Genomic DNA, 20204 nt, shown 5'->3' with positions numbered 1-20204 from the left:
CTTTCTTTTTTAATTTTTTTAATGGTTATTTATTTTTGAGAGAGAGAGAGTGAGTGAGTGGGGGAGGGGAAGAGAGAGACGGAGACAGAATCTGAAGTAAGCTCCAGGCTCTGAGGTGTCTGCTCAGAGCCCAGCTTGGGGCTTGAACTCATGACCATGACATGACCTGAGCTGAAATCGGAGGCTCAACCGACTGAGCCACCCAGGAGCCCCTCGAAAATCTTTTTTAAAACAAATTAATCAAATGGATAATCTCTTGAATGTTTATTTCTTTAATATTTGAGAGAGAGAGAAAGAGCGAGCTCATGCCAGTGAGGGAGACGGGCAGAGGGAGAGAGAGAATCTGAAGCAGGCTTCATACATGTGGAGCCTGATGTGGGGCTGATCTCATGACATGAGCTGAAATCAAGAGTCAGATCCTTAACTGACTGAGCCACCAAGGTGTTCCTGGATAATCTCTTTAAAATTAAACTTTTAAATATAGTCATTTTATTTTATTATTACTGTTAAAAGTTGAGGATAATCTTAAGCATATGCAAAAGTAGTGACCAGTAGTAAAATGAACCCTCATGTACACATCATCTAGCTTCAACACATTTCATCTCTTGGGCAATCTAGTTTAATTTCTAAATTCTCCCACTCATTTATTTTGAAATGTCTTAATTTCTACATAGATTAGACTTATGGTAGGAAATACTTATGAGGAAAACATAAATGTCATCAGTTAAGCTTTATCTACTTGTTATAAATTACAGAATTAGATTTGTGTCATGTCATTAATATTAACAACAGATTTTATGTGTTTTATGAAACTACTGTTTAGTAACTTTCAAATATATATAGTAGCCTTTATTTCTCATCTGTCTCCCTGAATATTTATTAGAGAAACTCTTGAGTTTACTGTCTTTACCTGATATTCAACATGACTAAACCTAGTCATCTTTGAAATTAGTGATGCTAAATGTGACCCTTCCTAGCAGTTTTATTCTTATTTATGCAACTGGAAACTTTAAGGTGGTAGAAGCATACTGTATTGTGAGGTTATAGTAAAATTTTGACTTGGATTTGTAATTTAGAATGCTAAAAGGAACTGTTGGGTTGATGTTCAGTGTCTAACAAACAGTGACATTAGTTGGTTTTCAGAACCATACAGATGGATAGATACATTCCATATTTTCTCAAACCTTTAATATTTATCTGATGGCTTATAGTGAAAGATAAGCTGGGTAACAATTTCTAATACAATGTAATTTTAAAGAATTTAAAGGTAGTCTGATCTTAGTTATCTAGATGAACTCTTATTTTAAAAAAATTTTTTAATGTTTTTATTTATTTTTGAGACAGAAACAGAATATGAGCAGGGGAGGGGCAGAGAGAGAGGGAGACAGAGAATCCAGAGCAGGCTCCAGGCTCTGAGCTGTCAGCACAGAGCCTGACGCCAAACTCTTCTCGTTTTTTAAATGATTGTTCTAGGGTAATATATTTTAAATAGTAAGTTGCAGCATGTTAGAGGATTATGAACAGTTCTTTTTTTACTGAGAGAGGATAGTGTAAACTAGAATAGAAAATACAGTGTGCCTTTTGTACAGTAGTAGTTCGTCACACTTTTATGCCTATGTGTGCATGCATGTGCATGTGTGCACTGCCTCATGATATAAAATGTATAAGTCATAGTCCAGAAAGTTTGAGAGCCATTGCCTTTGGCCACCAATTCATTGTCTTAGTTTTAAGTATTTCCTCAATACCTACTAGTTTCCATATTGTTTCTCTAGTCCCGTTGAAGTAGATAACAGTCTATAAAAATAACAGAAATGAAGTCCCTGACTTAATGAATTCTAGGATGTAGTTAGAGATACATGCATAAAAATAATTGTAATATTGTGAAAGAATAATAACATGACCAAAATATCGTGAACACGTATGTTGCTACAGTGATGTGCCTGAAGAAATTGGAGAAGGTTACATAAAGAATATATTTTTGAGTAACTTTAGAGTGGATTATCAGTTACTTCAGAGATGACTCATTCTCTAGAGGGAAAATTATGGGGAATACTACCAGTGAGTTCTAAGATGACTATTTCCATAAAGCCTTGCCCTTGATTCCATTTCCCTTACCTCTAGTTCCTTAATCAGAAATCAATGCATCTTTATATCTTTGATTCTCATAAGTTTTACTTTTTACCATGGTATTTTGTCTCTTCTAAAAACTCCTGTTAATTGAAGAGATGAGCCAGTGAATTCACATTGTATACGTATAGAACTTATTCTTTCAAAAGTGTTTATTGCATAAACGTTATTAGAGTATGTTAAGTAGAGAACCTGTTAAAGTGCTGTATGTACTAGATACCTCAAAACACAGGGGCTCACATAGTCACTTCTTTTCCACTCTCAGGTAAGTGAGCTCTATTCCTTGAGGTTATTCAGTTACTGTGACTAGTGGGACAGTTTTGCTATCCTTAATACATAGCTGCTTTTGCTCTACTAGTTGCCGTTTTCAGACCACAGGAACAAAATAGGGTAGGGGAAGATTTAAGGCAAGCCACTTTATTAAGGCTATGACATAATAATCCCACATCACTTCTAGCCATATCCCGTTGGCTGGAACCTGTTCACATGGCCACATGTAGCTGAAAGATAGACTAGGAAATCTAACCTTTAGCTGGGTGGGTGTATACCAATGAAAACTGGACAACAGTTATGCAGTACTAAAGGGCAAACAAAATGGATACTGGGTGAGTGTGGAGGAGCAAGTAGACCACGTACATAAGGCATAAATATAAAAAGTTACTTTAAAATAATCACTTATACTAAGAAATCAGTGGATTTTATTTTTCTGAATTTTCTTTCATTTCTTCACATGTGTTCATAATTTGTACACTTGTTACAATACTGGTATTTGGTTTCTTCACTTATCCTTCTCTGAGCCTCAGTTTATTTATTATAAAAAAATGAAAGGATTAAATGAGAATCCAGGTTCTGGCACATAGCACCAATTAGTAATCACCCTGTTTATCCTTGTTAGTAATTTGTATTGAAAACTTGAGTACATCATAGATGTTATTCATAGACACTTTATATATTTATAATTATGACAGTCTGAAGAACAGCTTAAAGCAGAACTTGAAGTAATGATTCTGGTCTTGAACTCAGGAAAAAGACCAATTTTTTTTTTTTTTTTTTTAATTTCTGATATCTACTAGTATTGAATTCCCACAATACATCAGACTATATGCTTTACATCTCTTAATCTTCACAGTAATCCTTAAGTATATTTATTATTTCCATGTGCAGAAACCTGAGGCTTGTCTAATGGGTGTACATATATAAATATAATTAACAATGAGAAGAAAGAGCTAGAAAGCTAGGAAAAAATAGGTTAGGGTTAAACTTCAGAGCATTCAATCAGGTTAGCCCTGAATTTCCCCCATAATTATTTGTCAAAAACTTCTTTCAAAACTTCCCCCAAAGAACTCCTTTTGAATGGTATTGATCTTAAAACAGTAATTAGGAGAGGGAACAAGGCTTGAAATGAGAATTTAGTGCAGTATGTTTGTTCTTTAGCATAGTAAATATAGTTGTTTGTTTATTACTATGTCAGGCATTTAATCTTTTATTAATATTTCTGTGGAAAAGCAGTTTACCTTTTATCAGCGTATCCTATAGCATTCCTTCCCTATCTTTCCAGAGTCTAACCTACAGTTTCTTGACTTTGTCAGTCCATTCCTAGTCCTTTATCAGGGCCAGTTTCTTCTGTTGCCGATCTGATGGTAAGGGAAGCAGCTGCTCCTTGTTGCCATTTTCTTAGATTATTTTATTCATTCTTCCTTTGTGTGCCATTGCAGACTTAGTTTCCAATTCCTGTGATAAAAAAGCAAAAAATACTTGAAGACTTCTTTTTCTTGTAATACAGAAGAATCTTTGTTTATTCACTTGAGAATATATTCTTTTCATGTACCCATTATAGGTCTTGGTGTTTTTTTTTTTTTTTAGTTTAAAGGACTGATTTGAGTCTAGAGTTGAGTGCAGATAAAGGAGGTGTTGCTATGCTGTCATATGCTAGGTTAAGCTAAAAGATTCTCCTAAAGTAAAGTATTTCCTACCCACAAACATATGAAAATCTAAATAAAATAGTGCAAGTGGGCAAAAAATAGGCACACTGCTAAACTTCAAAGAAGGCTTCATTGTGCCAGCAATAAAAAAGACCTCAAAGCCAGCATTAGGAGCAGTAAGCTCTGAGCAAACATGGCAGCACAGGGGTATTTGCAGGGGATATGGGGTCTCTGGACAGCAGGGTGAGATTGGAATTGAAAATAAGTGTTTGACAATGGAATTAAGTCTCCTTAAAGTTGGGACCCTGTGTTGTATGGATAAATTAGAGTATAGTGATGAAGATATTTTGAAATCTGTGAAGAGCTACTTTAAGTTTTGTCTAAACTAGAGTATAATTGAGAGAAAGGACCATAGGGTCCAAGCCAATAACATAAATGAATGAAGTTGTCTGAATATAAGACACTTGTTTGTGGGAGGTGACCAGTGAAGGTCATGCAGAGATTTGGTGATTATGTGCATCATTGGAAGGAACCAGTGCTACTTGGATATAGACAATTGTGACCATGTGGGAAATAGATTCAGTGTTCTAGATTTTCTGTTTCCTCAAAATTATTTTCCCCCAAACAATTTTATTTTTATTTTTTTTACATTTATTTATTTATTTATTTATTTATATTTGAGAAAGAGAGCACGTGAGAAGGGGAGGGGGCAGAGAGTGAGAGAATCTAAGCAGGCATGGGGAACCTAACGCAGGGCTTGATCCCATGATCCTGGGATCATGACCTGAGCTTAAAATCAAGAGTTGGACGCTCAGCTAACTTCACCACCCAGGCACCCCTCCCCCAAACAATTTTATTTATTTATTTTTTTATTTTTTTTAACGTTTATTTATTTTTGAGACAGAGAGAGACACAGCATGAACGGGGGAGGGGCAGAGAGAGAGGGAGACACAGAATCGGAAGCAGGCTCCAGGCTCTGAGCCATCAGCCCAGAGCCCGACGCGGGGCTTGAACACGCGGACTGCGAGATCGTGACCTGAGCTGAAGTCGGACGCTTAACCGACTGAGCCCCCAAACAATTTTAAATTAGATGACTTAGAGAAAGAAAAAAATCTGAAAGAAGAAAAGTAGAGGCAGAAAAACCAGGAGGAAGGAACAAGACAACTTTGAAAGACTTATTAGGCTTATGATATTTTGAATAAAAAGCCAAGAGGTGGTAGTACTGTTTACTTACATATTTTTAGAGTCTGTTAGAGTCCTAGAAAGTAGGGGTAGAATTAAGTAAAATATCCAGGCAATACAACTATCTTAATCATGTACCACTGCCAGAAATCTTGCTAGGTGTCTTATGTAATCTGGGGTGGAGATTTAGAATAACTTGATTGGAGAAGTGAGGGATGAGTAGAGTAGGAGCACTAATGAATAGTGCAGAAAAGTTGCAAAAATAGTACCAAGAAATTCTTTATATACCCTTTGCTCAGGTTTGCTACTTTAACTTTTTGCCTTTATATTTATATATGTGATGTATACGTAATACGTATTTATTTTTCCTGAATTATTTAAGAGCACATTGGAAAAACCATGCCACTTTACACCTTAGAATATATGTATTCCAAGAATATAGGCATTCCCTTACATAAGGCATGTATAGTTATTAAATTTACATTGATAGAATAATCTTCAGTCAGTAGTCAGTTTGGTCAATCCTAGTCATCTTTCCATATAGAGTCCAGTCTAAGATCACATATTGTATTTGGCTGTCATGTCTCTTTAATCTCCTTTAATCTGGAACACTTCCTTTTGGTTTTTCATGGCATTAGTATTTTGAAGATGATAGGCTAGTTATTTTATAAAATATATTTCTTAATTTGGGCTTGTCTTCTATTCACTTTGGATTAGATCCAAGTAATGCATCCCATACCACATGCATCCCTGGCTGGAGTACTGTGTAAGTGGTGATATATCTTTCTCAGATATATCTGGAGGCTCATGTTGCCTGTTGGTCCCTATTCACTATGTTTGTTTCGATTACCAGGACAGGGTGGTTTCCGGTTTTTCATCTGGTTTCTCATTTATCAGTTACACCAGAAAACAATTTCTAAGAAGACACCTTGAGACTGTGCAGGTATCTTACTCATCAAACTCTATCCCTAGATTTAGTGTCTCTTGATGATTCTCGCCCAAACTAGTATTTCTCTGGTGATTGAAAATGGTAATTTTCTAACACTGCTCTCCTGGCCATATTGACCAATTGGTGGTCAGAGCCCTATCAGAGCTCTCCACTGTCTTTATTTCTGCCTGTCTGCCTACCTACCTACCTACTTATTATCAGCATGGACTTGAGGATTCCTGTTTTATTTACTGGGTAGTAACCTTTGATGGACTGTTTCTATGCTTAGGTCAGATTTGCCAATGAAAGCTTCTTCAAGTTGGCTCCTATGTCCTGTTATGTTTGTTTGTTTGTTTTTTCCTGTTCTTTTGAAATGCCTCCATTTCTTTCTTCTTTCTTTCTTTCTTTCTTTCTTTCTTTCTTTCTTTCGCTTTTGGGTATAGCAGGATAGTTTAGGTTCGTCTTGTACTTTCCCTGTCTCTGGAATCTGCCATTTTTCAAAGGACTCCTAGTTTATTTAAGTGTGGAATAGTACTTAGCTATCAGGATCTGGGTGCTAGGCGATTATAAAATTTGAAACTTTAAAGGGATATGTTTACATTGGTTGATAAGTAGCAAATCAAAACATATGCTGTCAAATACAAAAAGATATATGCAGTGGGCCATGTTTTTAGGCTTGGAAGCAAAGCATATTCATCTTTGAGGGACAAAGTGAAACTGTGATACATCTACAAAATGGAGTATGTGTAGTTGCATAAAGGGAGAGGAAACAAATCTGCTGTAGAATGATCTCCAGAATACAATGTATATATATCATTTAAGAGTGTAAATATGTTAATGATTTTTTTTTTTTATTTATTTTTATTTTTATTTTTATTTTTGAGACAGAGAGAGACAGAGCATGAACGGGGGAGGGGCAGAGAGAGAGGGAGACACAGAATCGGAAACAGGCTCCAGGCTCCGAGCCATCAGCCCAGAGCCTGACGCGGGGCTCGAACTCATGGACCGTGAGATCGTGACCTAATATGTTAATGATTTTTTATGAAAGCGGAGATATATACAAATATATCCTTATTCATAATTTGCTTATATTGAAGAAAAGGGAAAGTACATTTAGAACTTTAAAAAAGAACTATAGGGGGAGACGACATAGTGTAGAGGAGACAAAGATGGAAAGTAGATTTTGACTTTAACTTCTGTAGCCCTCACATTGGATCCAAGTAAATAACAAAGCAAAATTAAGTCAAAATGAGTAAAAAGCAGTATCTAAAATGAAGAAAGGCAAATGATCCTAAGTAACCAAATTGGTGGCTCTACAGCAATAAATTATTTCAGTTGTTTTAAAGCAATAATTTGATTCTAGGATTATTCTTAGGACAAAAGAATTTTAAAGAGATTTTAACATTTAGTAATCATGTTATTAATAAGGTATCATTTTGGAGCTATTATATACATTCTCAGGTAAGGAAATAAATAATCTTAATGTCCTTTGGAACAAAGAAACTCAACCCAAGTGATACTATAAATATATAACCGAAAAAATAAAAACCTACAAATTTAAATTGGAAATGTTAGTATAAATTCTTAATGCATTGTCTTTAAAAATGTATGTTACTAGTTCATTCCATTAAAAACAATCTTAAAAACAGTGACCAATCCCATAGTAATAGACTCACCTAGTACTCAGATTGCAATTTAAGTTCTAATCTAAACAAAAGCATTTTGATGAAATGGCTGGATTACATTTTGAAGCAGGAAATACACAAGATGAGCCTGGTTCATCTTGTCAGACAAGAAAGTAAGGAAGCTATCAAAGACTACTTGAGGTCTTGTCAAAAGGACTCGGGAACTAATAAAGTATTTCCTGTGGGCTAAAGATGGGACAATTTGGACGTCAAGAATGATATAGTGGATTAAAACTTATCAAAGAATTCAAAACCATGAGTTCATGAGACATAAAAACTATTGGTCAACTTTGAAAGGATGCTAGCAACTTAACTCACTTTCAAAACTAACAAATATAAGGAAAACAAATAAAAATGGCTTTCAGGTATGAACTGTAACTTAAGGTTAACAAACATAAGGGAAAGTTAATTAACGAATAAATGATATAATGGGTAAGTGAAGAATGGTGTATCACCATCTTACTGCCTCTAAATGAATAGATGATAAAGCCATATGATCAGTGGCTGCTAAAAAATTAGGTGTAGAGGTTATAGGGAACTGTGTAATGGATGGATAAGGCTGAAAATGCCAACTAAAATTTATCTTTACTTAAAAAGAGACAACCAAACTTCAGTTTGTTCTAAGTCCACAACAAGTGTTTAAAAATATTTTTGCTAAAAGAAAAGCTGAAGTTGAATCTGAACCTCTTGTTCTAACAGTTTACAAGAAATAGGGCCAGAAAAATATGTTAATACCACAGAGTTACAGTAAGCAAAATCTGAAAAAGCAGAAAAAACGACCTAATATTTTCCACAAAATAAATTGCAAGGGAATGCAAAAAGGAAGAGGGAACTGTCACATTAAGAAGACTTAAAGAGTTAGAGAAAAAAAAAAAACAACAAAACATATGATTTTACTCATCTATGGAATTTAAGAAACAAAACAAATGAGCAAAGGGGGGAAAAAAAGGCAAACCAAAAAACAGACTTTTAACATAGAAAACAAACTGATGGTTACCAGAAGAGGTCAGGTGGGAAGATGCGTGAAATAGGTGATGGAGATTAAGGAGTACCCTTGTGATGAGCAGGTGATATATGGAAGTGTTAAAGCACTCTGTTGTACACCTGAAACTAATACTACACTGTATGTTAACTAGAATTTAAGTAAAAACTTAAAAAAAAAGATACAAGTGCAATGTGTGAACCTTTAATGTTCAGGAGTAACTCATGCTTTAAAGGTATAGTACTGTTTTTTTGGATATTTAAAAATAGTGTTCATTTATAATACTTTTAATACTTAAATATTTATGGATAAAATTTTAGAGTGCCTGAGATGTGTGTCTTTGGGAAGCTAGATTGTTGGAAACAAGATTGGTAAGAGTTGGTAATTGTGAAGCTGGTTTTTAGATATATGGTAATTCATTCTATTGCTCTCTTGTTTATATTTGAAGTTGAGTATAAAAACAAGCCCCAAAAAAGACTTTAATTTGAATTGCTCTTTTATTTTTTAAATGCTGTGGTTAATTTACTGTAAGAAACAATATAATTTTATCAAAGTGCCTATAAACTTAACGGTGGATTTTCTTGTGTACATTGAGGAAGGTGAGGAAAAGAATTCAGTGTTTCTAGTAACTACTGCTTTATTGTTATTGTGCTAGTGAGATTTAATATAAATAACAAGGATAACTCTTAAGTGGCTTATGTTTAAAAAGTTACTGGTATTGGTTATTACCTAAATAAATAAAATGTTAGAGCTCAGCAGTATTTCTTGTAGGCAGATATAATTGTGACTTTTATACAGGAATTCTAACCCATGTATCTTGGATTTATGTGGAAATCCATCTACCCATCATTTTAAAAAAAACGTTTATTTATTTTGAGAGAAATAGAACACATGTATGTGTGTGTTTGAGTGAGGGAGGGGCAGAGAAAGAGGAGAAAGAGAATCCCAAGCAGATACCACGCTGTCCATGTGTGCAGAGCCCATTGCAGGGCTCCATCCCATGAAGTGTGAAATCAGGACCTGAGCCAAAATAAAAAGTTGGACACCTAACTGACTGAGCCACCCAGGTGTCTCCCCCCTCCCTATTTTTTTTTATTTTAGAGCATGAGTAGGGGAGAGGGACAGAAGGAGAGAGAATCTTAAGCACGCTCCACACTTAGTTTGGAGCCTGACGCAGGGCTGGATCCCATGACCCTGGGATCATGACCTCAGCTGAAATCAAGAGTTGGTTGCTTAATCAACTGAGCCACCCAGGCGCCCCACCCATCAAACACATCGAGTTCTTTGTTTGGTGTAAAGGGCAACAAGTAAAAATCTCGACACTCTAAGAACATATGATATGATAGAATATTAAAGATGAGATACCAAAAAAAAAAAAAAATGCCATGAAAGAAAGCAGAACTACAGTGATCATTGCATAGTGTACTCACAGCCAAGATAGTAGTATGTATACAGTGTTTTGGGAGTGCTGAGGGAGGATACCTAATTTACAGTTGGTTTGGGAATACTCTGGAGTCAGGAGAGATTTGTTGGAGAAGTGCCTCTGAGATGAGGCTCAAGTAGGAATTATATAGTGAGGGAAAAAAGAGAAGTACTTGTACAAAAGCAGGAAGTAGAAAGAGAAACTGGCTCTCAGAATTACAAATAGTTTACCATTTGTAGAACTAAAGGTGTAAGTGGCTGGAAATAGGTTGGCAAAGACAGATTCCTGAAAGGCCTCATAGGTACTTGCACTTTATTATAGAAACACTGAAAACTTAAAAAAAAAAAAAAAAAGGAGGGCCATGCCCAGACTTTTATTCTGGAAAGAGTATCTTATAGCAGTGAGCTGAAACAGAATTACTTTATTAGGGAAACATTAGTCACTGATTTTAGCTCATAATTTTATGTCTCAATATAGATATTTTTTCCTAAACCTGTGTCAATTTTTCTTGAAATTTTTAGGATTTTATTTTTAAAAAACTTATGTAAAACATATACATGGTTTGAATCTGATGATTCATTTCAGACCTTGTTCCCTCTACTCTTCCCTCTGTCCCACCCTCTGTAGTTAACCATTTTTAACTTAATTGTTGGTTTATCTTGCCATTATTCTTTTTTTTAAAAATATAGGCAAATATGTATGTTTTTCCATTATACAAAGGAAGCATAGTATAAAACATTGTTTTGTATTTTGGATTTTTTTTTAATTAAAAAAAAATTTTATTTTTAATCTTTATTTACTTTTGAGAGACAGAGTGTGAGTAGGGGAGGAGCAGAGAGAGAGGGAGACACAGAATCCGAAGCAGCTCCAGACTCTGAGCTGTCAGCACAGAGCCCGACGTGGGGCCGGAACCCACGAACCGTGAGATCATAACCTGAGCCAAAGTCGGACGCTCAACCGACTGAGCCACACAGGCTCATGTATTTTTTTTTTTTTTTAATTTAACTATATCCTGGAGATTGTTCTGTGACAGTATGTAAGATATTTCTTACTTAATCTTTGTATATATTCTTAATCCTACAAAAAGCAACTAAATAAAATAAATTCTTTGTGCTTCTAATGCATAAGGTGAAGACATTCTATAATAAATCTGTGTCATTAGAGTAACCTAGATTCAGGCTGTTTGCTTTTATCTCCATCCAGAACTACTTCTACCTGAAGAGTATGAAAGGAAATATTCCCACTTTCACTTAGAGTTTTGTTATATTAACAAGGAATTTTGACCAGCCATTCATCTGGAATGGCTAATCAAGACATAATCAAAAATATAGGCCCATGATAGTCCCCCAAATTCAGTCATTCTCATGTGTCTGCTTTTCAGGTATCTATTGAGCACCCTCATTGTGTAAGGTGCTATTGTTAGGTACTCTGGAAAAAATAAATGGTATCCTCAAGAAGCTTACAAGAAATCACAGAGATACTCCTCTGCTTCATACTCCTTTTCTGTCAACTGCACTTTTTTCTCAGTGTTCCCCAATTACTTTTGTTAGACTTGCTTGTATCTTCAGTGCTCCCCATACGCCTGGATCTGTTATCTTAAAAATAGCACACAGAACAGCATTTATTGGTAGATATGACTGTCATCTCTCCATACCAAGTTAGAGGTTCTTTTAATGGTAAAACTTAGTCTTTCCCAGTCTAATAACATACTTCTTAGTAAAATTTATTGAGTAAATGAGTTATCTCTTAGTGGGTTAATGGAGAAACAAAATTCTGTGTCAGGAAAAATATCTTCTTACTATTCTTGCTGAAATTTCTCAGAAGGGACCTGAGTAAAATATGGGTAAGTGGGGTTTGTTGTTTGCTTATTTATTAATTAAAAGGCATTGTGTTATTTTTGATCTCTGAGCCATGTGACCATTGGTTAGAAATTGTGGCAAAAGTGATCTTAGTATCACAGCCATTAAAAGGCAAATTTTGCTTACTGTTTTCTGTGAAGAAAAACATTTATTCCTCTAGATTCCCAGATTTTAAAAATATGCATATGTTCACACTTTGAGCATTTTAATTTATATCTAACTTTTGGAATCAAAAGTCTTCTTTCATATTTTTATGTCTCTGTTTCCATGTGAATACTAAACTCCTTGCTCTAGAAAAAGAGATATTACTTTTATAAATGAATTACTTTTAATATTGCAATCTATTTCCCTAGAGTAATACCTCCATCTGGTGGTATTTCTGAAAATTACAGCAGAGGACATGAAGTTGAATTTAGCCGTGTTGTGTATACACAAGCTATATTACCTGTCGTTTGTCATAAAGTCTGGTGAAATTATATCAAAAGCTGAGTCTACTATGTGTGTAAAAAATTTAATGCCCTAGTTTTCAACAATTCATATGTAAATACTTTGTGAATAAACGGCCTTGGAAATAATAGTAATTTACACAATCACCTGTTTAGGCCAGACCATTTCTAGGTTACTTTGGACTGAAAATTAGTATTAGGAAAAAAAGGTAGTTTCTCAGTGAACTGTTAATTGTTTTCATAAGTGCATATACAGAGTTTAAGAAAGATTGTGAGAATTTACTATTATTTCATATTTACTGCTGTGGAACCATGACAGATTCAATGATTTCTTCAGAGAAGCAATTACTGATTCTATCTTTCAGTAAATTGTATTTGATCATAGCTTAATATCAATAAATTATTTTCCCCTGGAATGAAAGAACATAGATATAAATTTGAAAATAAGTAGAAGCTACAAATTTTTTTCTAACTGTGACTGTGAGAATTTTCAGGATGTGTATCCTTTTTTTTCCACACAATTTCTACGTTATATTTACTATGGTTAAATATTAAATAGCCTTTTAAGGATAAGGATTATGCCTTCAATTTCTTGTTTTCCCAAGTTCGTAGCCCAGAATTCTGTAATTTGATAGATTTTGCTCATTATCTTTGAGAAAGATTGTGGTCTGATTGCTTATGTTTTTGCCAAAATTGTACTAAATTTATCAAGTACGTCAGTTACTATAGATTAACATTAATTTTTTTTTCTATTTGTTTGGCTGTAGAAAGTTGAAATATGACATACAATTTAATGCTTTGGGGCTTTCTGCTGACTTAAGGAAAATTAAATTCCTAATAAATTTTGGTCGAAATCTGTTTATTTTCAAATTGTAGCCAGTCGGATGATGATTCTGGGTCAGCTTCAGGCTCTGGATCTGGTTCAAGTTCTGGAAGCAGTAGTGATGGAAGCAGTAGCCAAACAGGTAGCAGTGACTCTGAATCTGGATCTGAATCGGGCAGTCAGTCAGAGTCTGAGTCAGACACTTCCCGAGAAAACAAAGTCCAAGCAAAACCACCGAAAGTTGATGGAGCTGAGGTAATAAATACAATATCCTGAAAGGTAGATTTCTTGTACTACTTTGGGAAAATTTATAACATTGGTTTATAGCATTCTTAATCTAGCTTTTAGAAAACATTAATTTTAAACACTGAAATTACTTTCAGTGATTCTTAAACTTGTGGTTAAATATCTCAAAAATGGTTAATTGGCTTGGAAGAGAAGCTGTCAAGCAAGTACAAAATAAACACACAAATACAACTTTCTAATGCATAAACTGAATTTCATAAATATTTATTGTTTCATGGATAAAAATTAAAGGCTTTGTGAGGTCTTTCTGTTAATCTTAGTGTGTCTGATCTCTCCTTTCAAGATCTTCAAAGGAGATACTTTGTTGCTAATAGCAGGCGAATCTAATCGATTTGCTTCCTTGAAGATACTTGGTAGATAGGCTAAGGGTCCCTCTGAACAAAGCTTCTGTAAGATTTACTAAAACCTGTCTATACCTCATAATAGAATACAGTAGTGTTAGAGTGCCAGTCATGATAAGATGGTTGGCCAGGATATACATTAACACACTTCTTTTATGGAGGCAGTCTTGTTATCTAATAAATAAAAAGTTCGTTGAACTGAAACTGCTTAGTGACATAGTTTATTTGCATTCTGACACAAGCTCTTCATCTTCACATCAATTAAAAAACTGGGCACTTTTTGAGTAGCACTGGTGTCACATATTGTCACTTTGTTTTTTGAAAATAATATTCCACATCAAAGAATATGTTGATTAATATTGTTTGTCTCAGCACACCATAAGTTTTTTTATATGCAACTAAGATCAGAAGTTTAATTGCTATAATACCGTATTACATATAATGTAAGGAAAATAGTCTGAATTTATTATTTGGAGGCAGTGAAAATGTTCAGTAATTTAACCTTGTTAAAATTTTTTTCAAAACTTCATCCTTCACTAGTTCATATTTCTTTTTATGATAGTTTTGGAAATCTAGCCCTAGTATTCTGGCTGTTCAGAGATCTGCAATGCTCAAGAAGCAGCAGCAGCAGCAGCAGCAGCATCAAGCTTCATCTAATAGTGGATCAGAAGAGGTGAGTTTTCATTATGAAAGCTCTTATTTTAAAAGTAGATATAATGTGCCATCATTTAATTAGGTGTAGATATTTATGAAATTATTAGAAATAGTAAATGTTTTGAAAGGATAAGGAAATAACTATGTTTATATGTATCAAGAGCCTCGAAGTATCAATATACTGCTATCCAATAATTCCAATTTTAGGAATTAATCCAAAATAACCAGTGAAAGTGTATGTGCATTTGTGCATCACAGCAAAACTGGAAATAAACTAAATGTGAATACTATGTGCACAGATACACACATTTGTCTATTAAACCATATTTGTTACTCATATTGAATAACAGAATTCTCAATATGTTTTTAAGAATACAGGCTACAGCTTTAAACAGTATAGTTCCTATGCACACAAAAGCACACCTGCATATTTGCATGGAAACATTTAGGAAGAACTATATCAAAAGCTGTCTAGGGACACCTAGGTGTCTCAGTCGGTTAAGTATCCGATTTTGGTTCAGGTCATGATCTTGTGCCTGGTGGGTTTGAGCCCTGCATCATGCTCTGTGCAGACAGCTCAGTGCCTGGAGCCTGCTTCAGATTCTGTCTGTCTGTCTCTCTCTCTCTCTCTCTCTCTCTCTCTCTCTCTCTGTCTCTGCCCCTCCCCTGCTCATGCTCTGTGTCTCTCTCTTTCTCTCAAAAATAAATAAACGTTAAAAAAAAATTAAAAGAAAAAAAAGCTAATGGGGAAGAAAAATACTGAATCAAAATTTGACATACCAACAATTAGAATTCCTTTTGAAGGCCATACTAAGCAACAATAATGGTCTCTAAAGATAGTGGATTGTAATGTTTTCTTAATTTTAGTGGCTGTTGTAAATTTGTAATAAAGATGTTATTAATTACTTTATGTGCTAATGATATAAATATAACATGGGAAAAAAGCTTTACAGTTAGTGTTATTAGCAAAGTGAATGTTAAATAGTATGACAAGCAAAAATTTGATATCATGGTCAAATTCTAATCATTAATAGCATTGACCTTGGTTTTTTTTTTTTCTCTGTAGGATTCTTCAAGCAGTGAAGATTCTGATGACTCATCAAATGAAGTCAAAAGGAAAAAACATAAAGAGTATGTTATTTTGTTCAATTGATCATTTTCATATCAGGAAGACCCTATTGATTTTGTGTTTCTTTTATGAAAAATTATTGCCAGAAGTAGACTTTTGTAAATTCTTGGCTCATGACATTTTATTAGGTTAACTTAAACCATTAATCCATAACATTTATCTTTCTGTGAGGACCTGAGATTTTTTTGTGCCACTTGTTTATTGTCTGTGATCCCTCTCTCCAGAGGGGTGTTTTTAAACTCAAGAGATCCGGGGGTGCCTGGGTGGCTCAGTCAGTTAAGCGTCCAACTTCGGCTCAGGTCATGATCTCATGGTCCATGAGTTCAACCGCCGCGTCAGGCTCTGTGCTGACCGCTCAGAGCCTGGAGCCTGCTTCAGATTCTGTGTCTCCCTCTCTCTCTGCCCCTCCCCCGTTCATGCTCCGTCTCTCTCTGTCTCAAAAATAAATAAACATTAAAAAAAAACCAAAACTCGAGAGATCCGCCTAGTCATAGTATCAGAAAATATTAATAACTTGGGAAACCTACATAGAAATGTAGGACCAGTGGATGATGAATAGTGGGTATTTCTGTTAAATTTTTGTTAATAGCTATCTTACTTTTAATCTGCATGTGAAATTTACTTTCCTGTAGAACTCATTTAGAGACTCACTATAATTTCCTCAAGATCTTGACCTGGAACGTGTTTGAGTACTTCAGATTTTCACTTATTTAGATGGTCTGGGTTTTTTTTTGTTTTTTGTTTTTAAGTTTATTTATTTATTTTGAGAGAGTGTGTATGTACATGCATGAGCAGGTAAGGGGCAGAGAGGGAGAGAGGAGAGAGAGAATCCAAGCAGGCTCCATTCTGTGAATGCAGAGCCTGACATGGGGCTCAATCCCGTGAACCATGAGATCATGACCTGAGCCAAATCAAGAGTCAGACACTCAACCGACTAAACAACCCATGTGCTCTTGGTCTGAGTTTTTTTCTCCCTTGTTTTGTCAAAAATACTGTTCGATTGTCTGTGTCTTATTTTTCTACTTTCCTTGGCTGTCCTGCAGTTTTACTTTGGTATATCTACCTTTGGATTTGTTATTTATTTGTTCCACTTTATTCACTCCTGTTACACATCTTTAACATGAAGATTCCTATCTTTTATTAGTTTCTGAAAATCCAGTCATTGTATCCCTGGACATTTTCTCATTTTGTAAATATCCCTGGTACTACTTTAATATATATCTTTTTTACTGGATTGTGTCTGTGGTAGATATCTATTGGATCATCCATCTTCTGTGTAAATCTTACTGTATCCTGTTTTTTATCCCTTTATTGCTGTGTTACATCCTGGCTAATTTCCTCAGATCTGTCTACTGGTTTACTAGAAGTTTACTAGTTTACATTTTCAAATACTGTGTCTCATCAGCTCTATAACTCTTCCGCTGAGTTAGTAATTTCTAAACTTGGCATAGGTGCAGGCAAGGACTATTTTTAAAACTAGTGATTTGGGATGATGGGTAGGTTTGGTTAGGTATAAAGGTCATAATGTGTATTATAAGAAATATGGAGACATTTTCATATATTTTACCTATCTGTTGCTATTTCTAGCGTGCATACTCTCAAAAGATCTCAAGATAAAAAAGGGATTACTTCCCTGTTACGGTTTTACCATGAACCAGATTTTATCATATGTGCTTGCTTATGGAACCCTTAGCATAGTCATAATTGATGCTTGAGGTACAGAGCAGTGGAGTAGAAGAGTAGCTGTGAGACTAGTTAGGGCATATATATAAGAATTTAATGTGTATCTTCCACTTGAAGTTGATATTATAGCAGAATATTAATGTGTACATCCAGTAATTTTTCTCTACATGTTTACTAGAATTGAATAGACTGAGTATAAACTCAAATTAGCAATAAAGCTAAGATAATAATTGAATGTTGGTTAAAATGCACTAGTTTTTTTTCTTTATTACATTTTTCTATACTGAGTATATTTTAGGTTTCTTTATGAACATGTATTACTTTAAAAATAAGTTCCAGAGTGTGTTTTTTTTTTAAGTTTACTTATTTATTTTGAGAGAGGGACAGCGAGCGTACGTGAGGAAGGGGCAGAGAGAGGGAGAGAGAGGGAATCTCAAGAAGATTCCTCACTGTCAGCACAGAGCCCAATGTGGGGCTCAGACCCATGGACAATGAGATCGTGACCTGAGCTGAAGTCCGATGCTTAACCAACTAAGCCACCCAGGCGCCCAGAGTGTATATTTTTAAAAATCACACTCTCCAGAAAATTAAAATGAAAGAGATTAGAATCTTTTTTTTTATGAGAGAGCAAGTATAATTATACAGGATTTTCAAAATTAAACCCTTTGACTCTTTAAATTATCTTTCCATGTTTTCATTCGTAGTGATAATCAGAATAACATTTACTTATTTGCCACTCATTGAGGTATAACTAAATGATTAACAGAACCCTGGAGTTATAGGAGAACTGTATGAAGAATATTTTCCAGCATTTTTTTATTCTACACACATTTTAATATGTTAGTGTAAATGAAAGCAGCAATTTTTTTATATTAACTAAAACATAATTTGATTTTTTTTGTACTTTTATAAGAGGTAAAATGTGCTATACAATATAAGGATAAATAAACATACTTTGTATATTCTGTATACAGTGAAGATTGGCAAATGTCTGGGTCAGGATCTCCATCTCAATCTGGCTCAGATTCAGAATCTGAAGAAGAAAGAGATAAAAGCAGTTGTGATGAAACAGAATCTGATTATGAGCCAAAAAACAAAGTTAAAAGCAGGAAACCTCAAAATAGGTAAGTATAGTTCTCAATTTCATGCTGGAAATTGTTGGTTACAGAGATACTCTTTTTGTATATAGTGTCGCATGTCTTGTTTTATGCCATTGTTTCTGTAAAACACCTCTATCTCTTGGTCTTCCTTAGATCTAAGGCAAAAAATGGAAAGAAAATTCTTGGACAAAAAAAGAGACAGCTTGATTCATCTGAGGAGGAGGATGATGAAGAAGATTATGATAATGATAAAAGAAGTTCTCGTCGCCAAGCAACTGTCAATGTTAGCTATAAAGAAGATGAAGAAATGAAAACAGATTCCGATGACCTACTGGAAGTCTGTGGAGAGGATGTTCCTCAACCTGAGGAAGAGGAATTTGAAACAATAGAACGTTTTATGGATTGTCGGATTGGGAGAAAAGGAGGTATTTTCTTAAAAAACATATTTATTTGGGGGCGCCTGGGTGGCGCAGTCGGTTAAGCGTCCGACTTCAGCCAGGTCACGATCTCGCGGTCCGTGAGTTCGAGCCCCGCGTCAGGCTCTGGCCTGATGGCTCGGAGCCTGGAGCCTGTTTCCGATTCTGTGTCTCCCTCTCTCTCTGCCCCTCCCCCGTTCATGCTCTGTCTCTCTCTGTCCCAAAAATAAATAAAAAACGTTGAAAAAAAAAAATTAAAAAAAAAAAACAAAAAAAAAACATATTTATTTGATTATTTCAGTGAGATTTACTAAAGTATTTCTTGAAGTTATATCAGTTTTGAAAGTCAAGAGGGTGGCTTTTCTTCTGTTTTACTTGTTATAAACTATACTTTTCTTAGCCTGAGTATTTTCTCCCCACAAAATGATCCATTTAACCTCACTTGACCTTACTTGATTTACTGCAGGTAATTAGAAAAAATTTTAACTTATGTATCAGAGTTTTTCTGTTATACCTAAATAATAGGTGTTATTTAGGTACTTTCAACTTTACAAATGGTTATTTCAAAATGTTTTTATGTAGGTTATTTTTAGTTATCTTGACATGCATTTTTTTTCTTTTCAGTTTTATTGAGATATGACGTAGAACGTTGTATAAGTTTAAGGTGGACATCATAATGACTTACATATATTGCAAAATGATTACCGCAATAAGTTTAGTTTCTATTTATCCATCATTTCATATAGGTAGAATAAGAAAAAAAATTTTGTTATGATAATTTAGAATCTGTTCTCTGAGCAGCTTTTAAATATACCATACAGCAGTGTTAACTGTGGTCATTATGTTGTACTTTATATCCCCAATACTTACTTATTTGTCTTATAACTGGAAGTTTGTATGCATCTACATCATTATCCCCCCCCCCCCCCCCCGGTTGCCCCCCCAACCTACATCCACTCGCTGCCTCTATTAACTACAGTTCTGATTTCTTTTTCTATGAGGTTTTGTTTGCTTTAAATTACATGTATAAGTGAGATTATACAGTGTTTGTCTTTGACATTTCACTTGGAGTAATGCCCTCAGTGGTGTTCTACATTGTTGCAAATGTCAGGATTTCCTTCTTTTTTGTAGCTGAATAGTATTCTATCGTGTGTGTGTGTGTGTGTGTGTGTGTGTGTGTGTGTGTGTGTGTGTGTGT

The 20204-nt window shown here is 34.8% G+C and overlaps 1 protein-coding gene across 3 annotated transcripts in view; it reads left to right on the top strand.

Annotated features, from left to right (window-relative positions):
• The window catches only part of CHD1 (chromodomain helicase DNA binding protein 1), a 75516-nt gene that overhangs the window by 12404 nt on the left and 42908 nt on the right, over positions 1 to 20204 (top strand). For all 3 annotated transcript variants that reach the window (XM_049647644.1, XM_049647645.1, XM_049647643.1), the window contains 5 exons: positions 13431 to 13632; positions 14587 to 14697; positions 15745 to 15809; positions 18465 to 18614; positions 18744 to 19015. In XM_049647644.1, the coding sequence (XP_049503601.1) occupies positions 13431 to 13632; positions 14587 to 14697; positions 15745 to 15809; positions 18465 to 18614; positions 18744 to 19015 (800 nt within the window). The remainder of the gene's footprint in view (positions 1 to 13430; positions 13633 to 14586; positions 14698 to 15744; positions 15810 to 18464; positions 18615 to 18743; positions 19016 to 20204) is intronic.

The sequence above is a fragment of the Panthera uncia genome, assembly GCF_023721935.1.
Source record: "Panthera uncia isolate 11264 chromosome A1 unlocalized genomic scaffold, Puncia_PCG_1.0 HiC_scaffold_17, whole genome shotgun sequence".
Lineage (NCBI taxonomy): Eukaryota > Metazoa > Chordata > Mammalia > Carnivora > Felidae > Panthera > Panthera uncia.
This window is presented reverse-complemented; position numbering and strand designations above follow the sequence as displayed.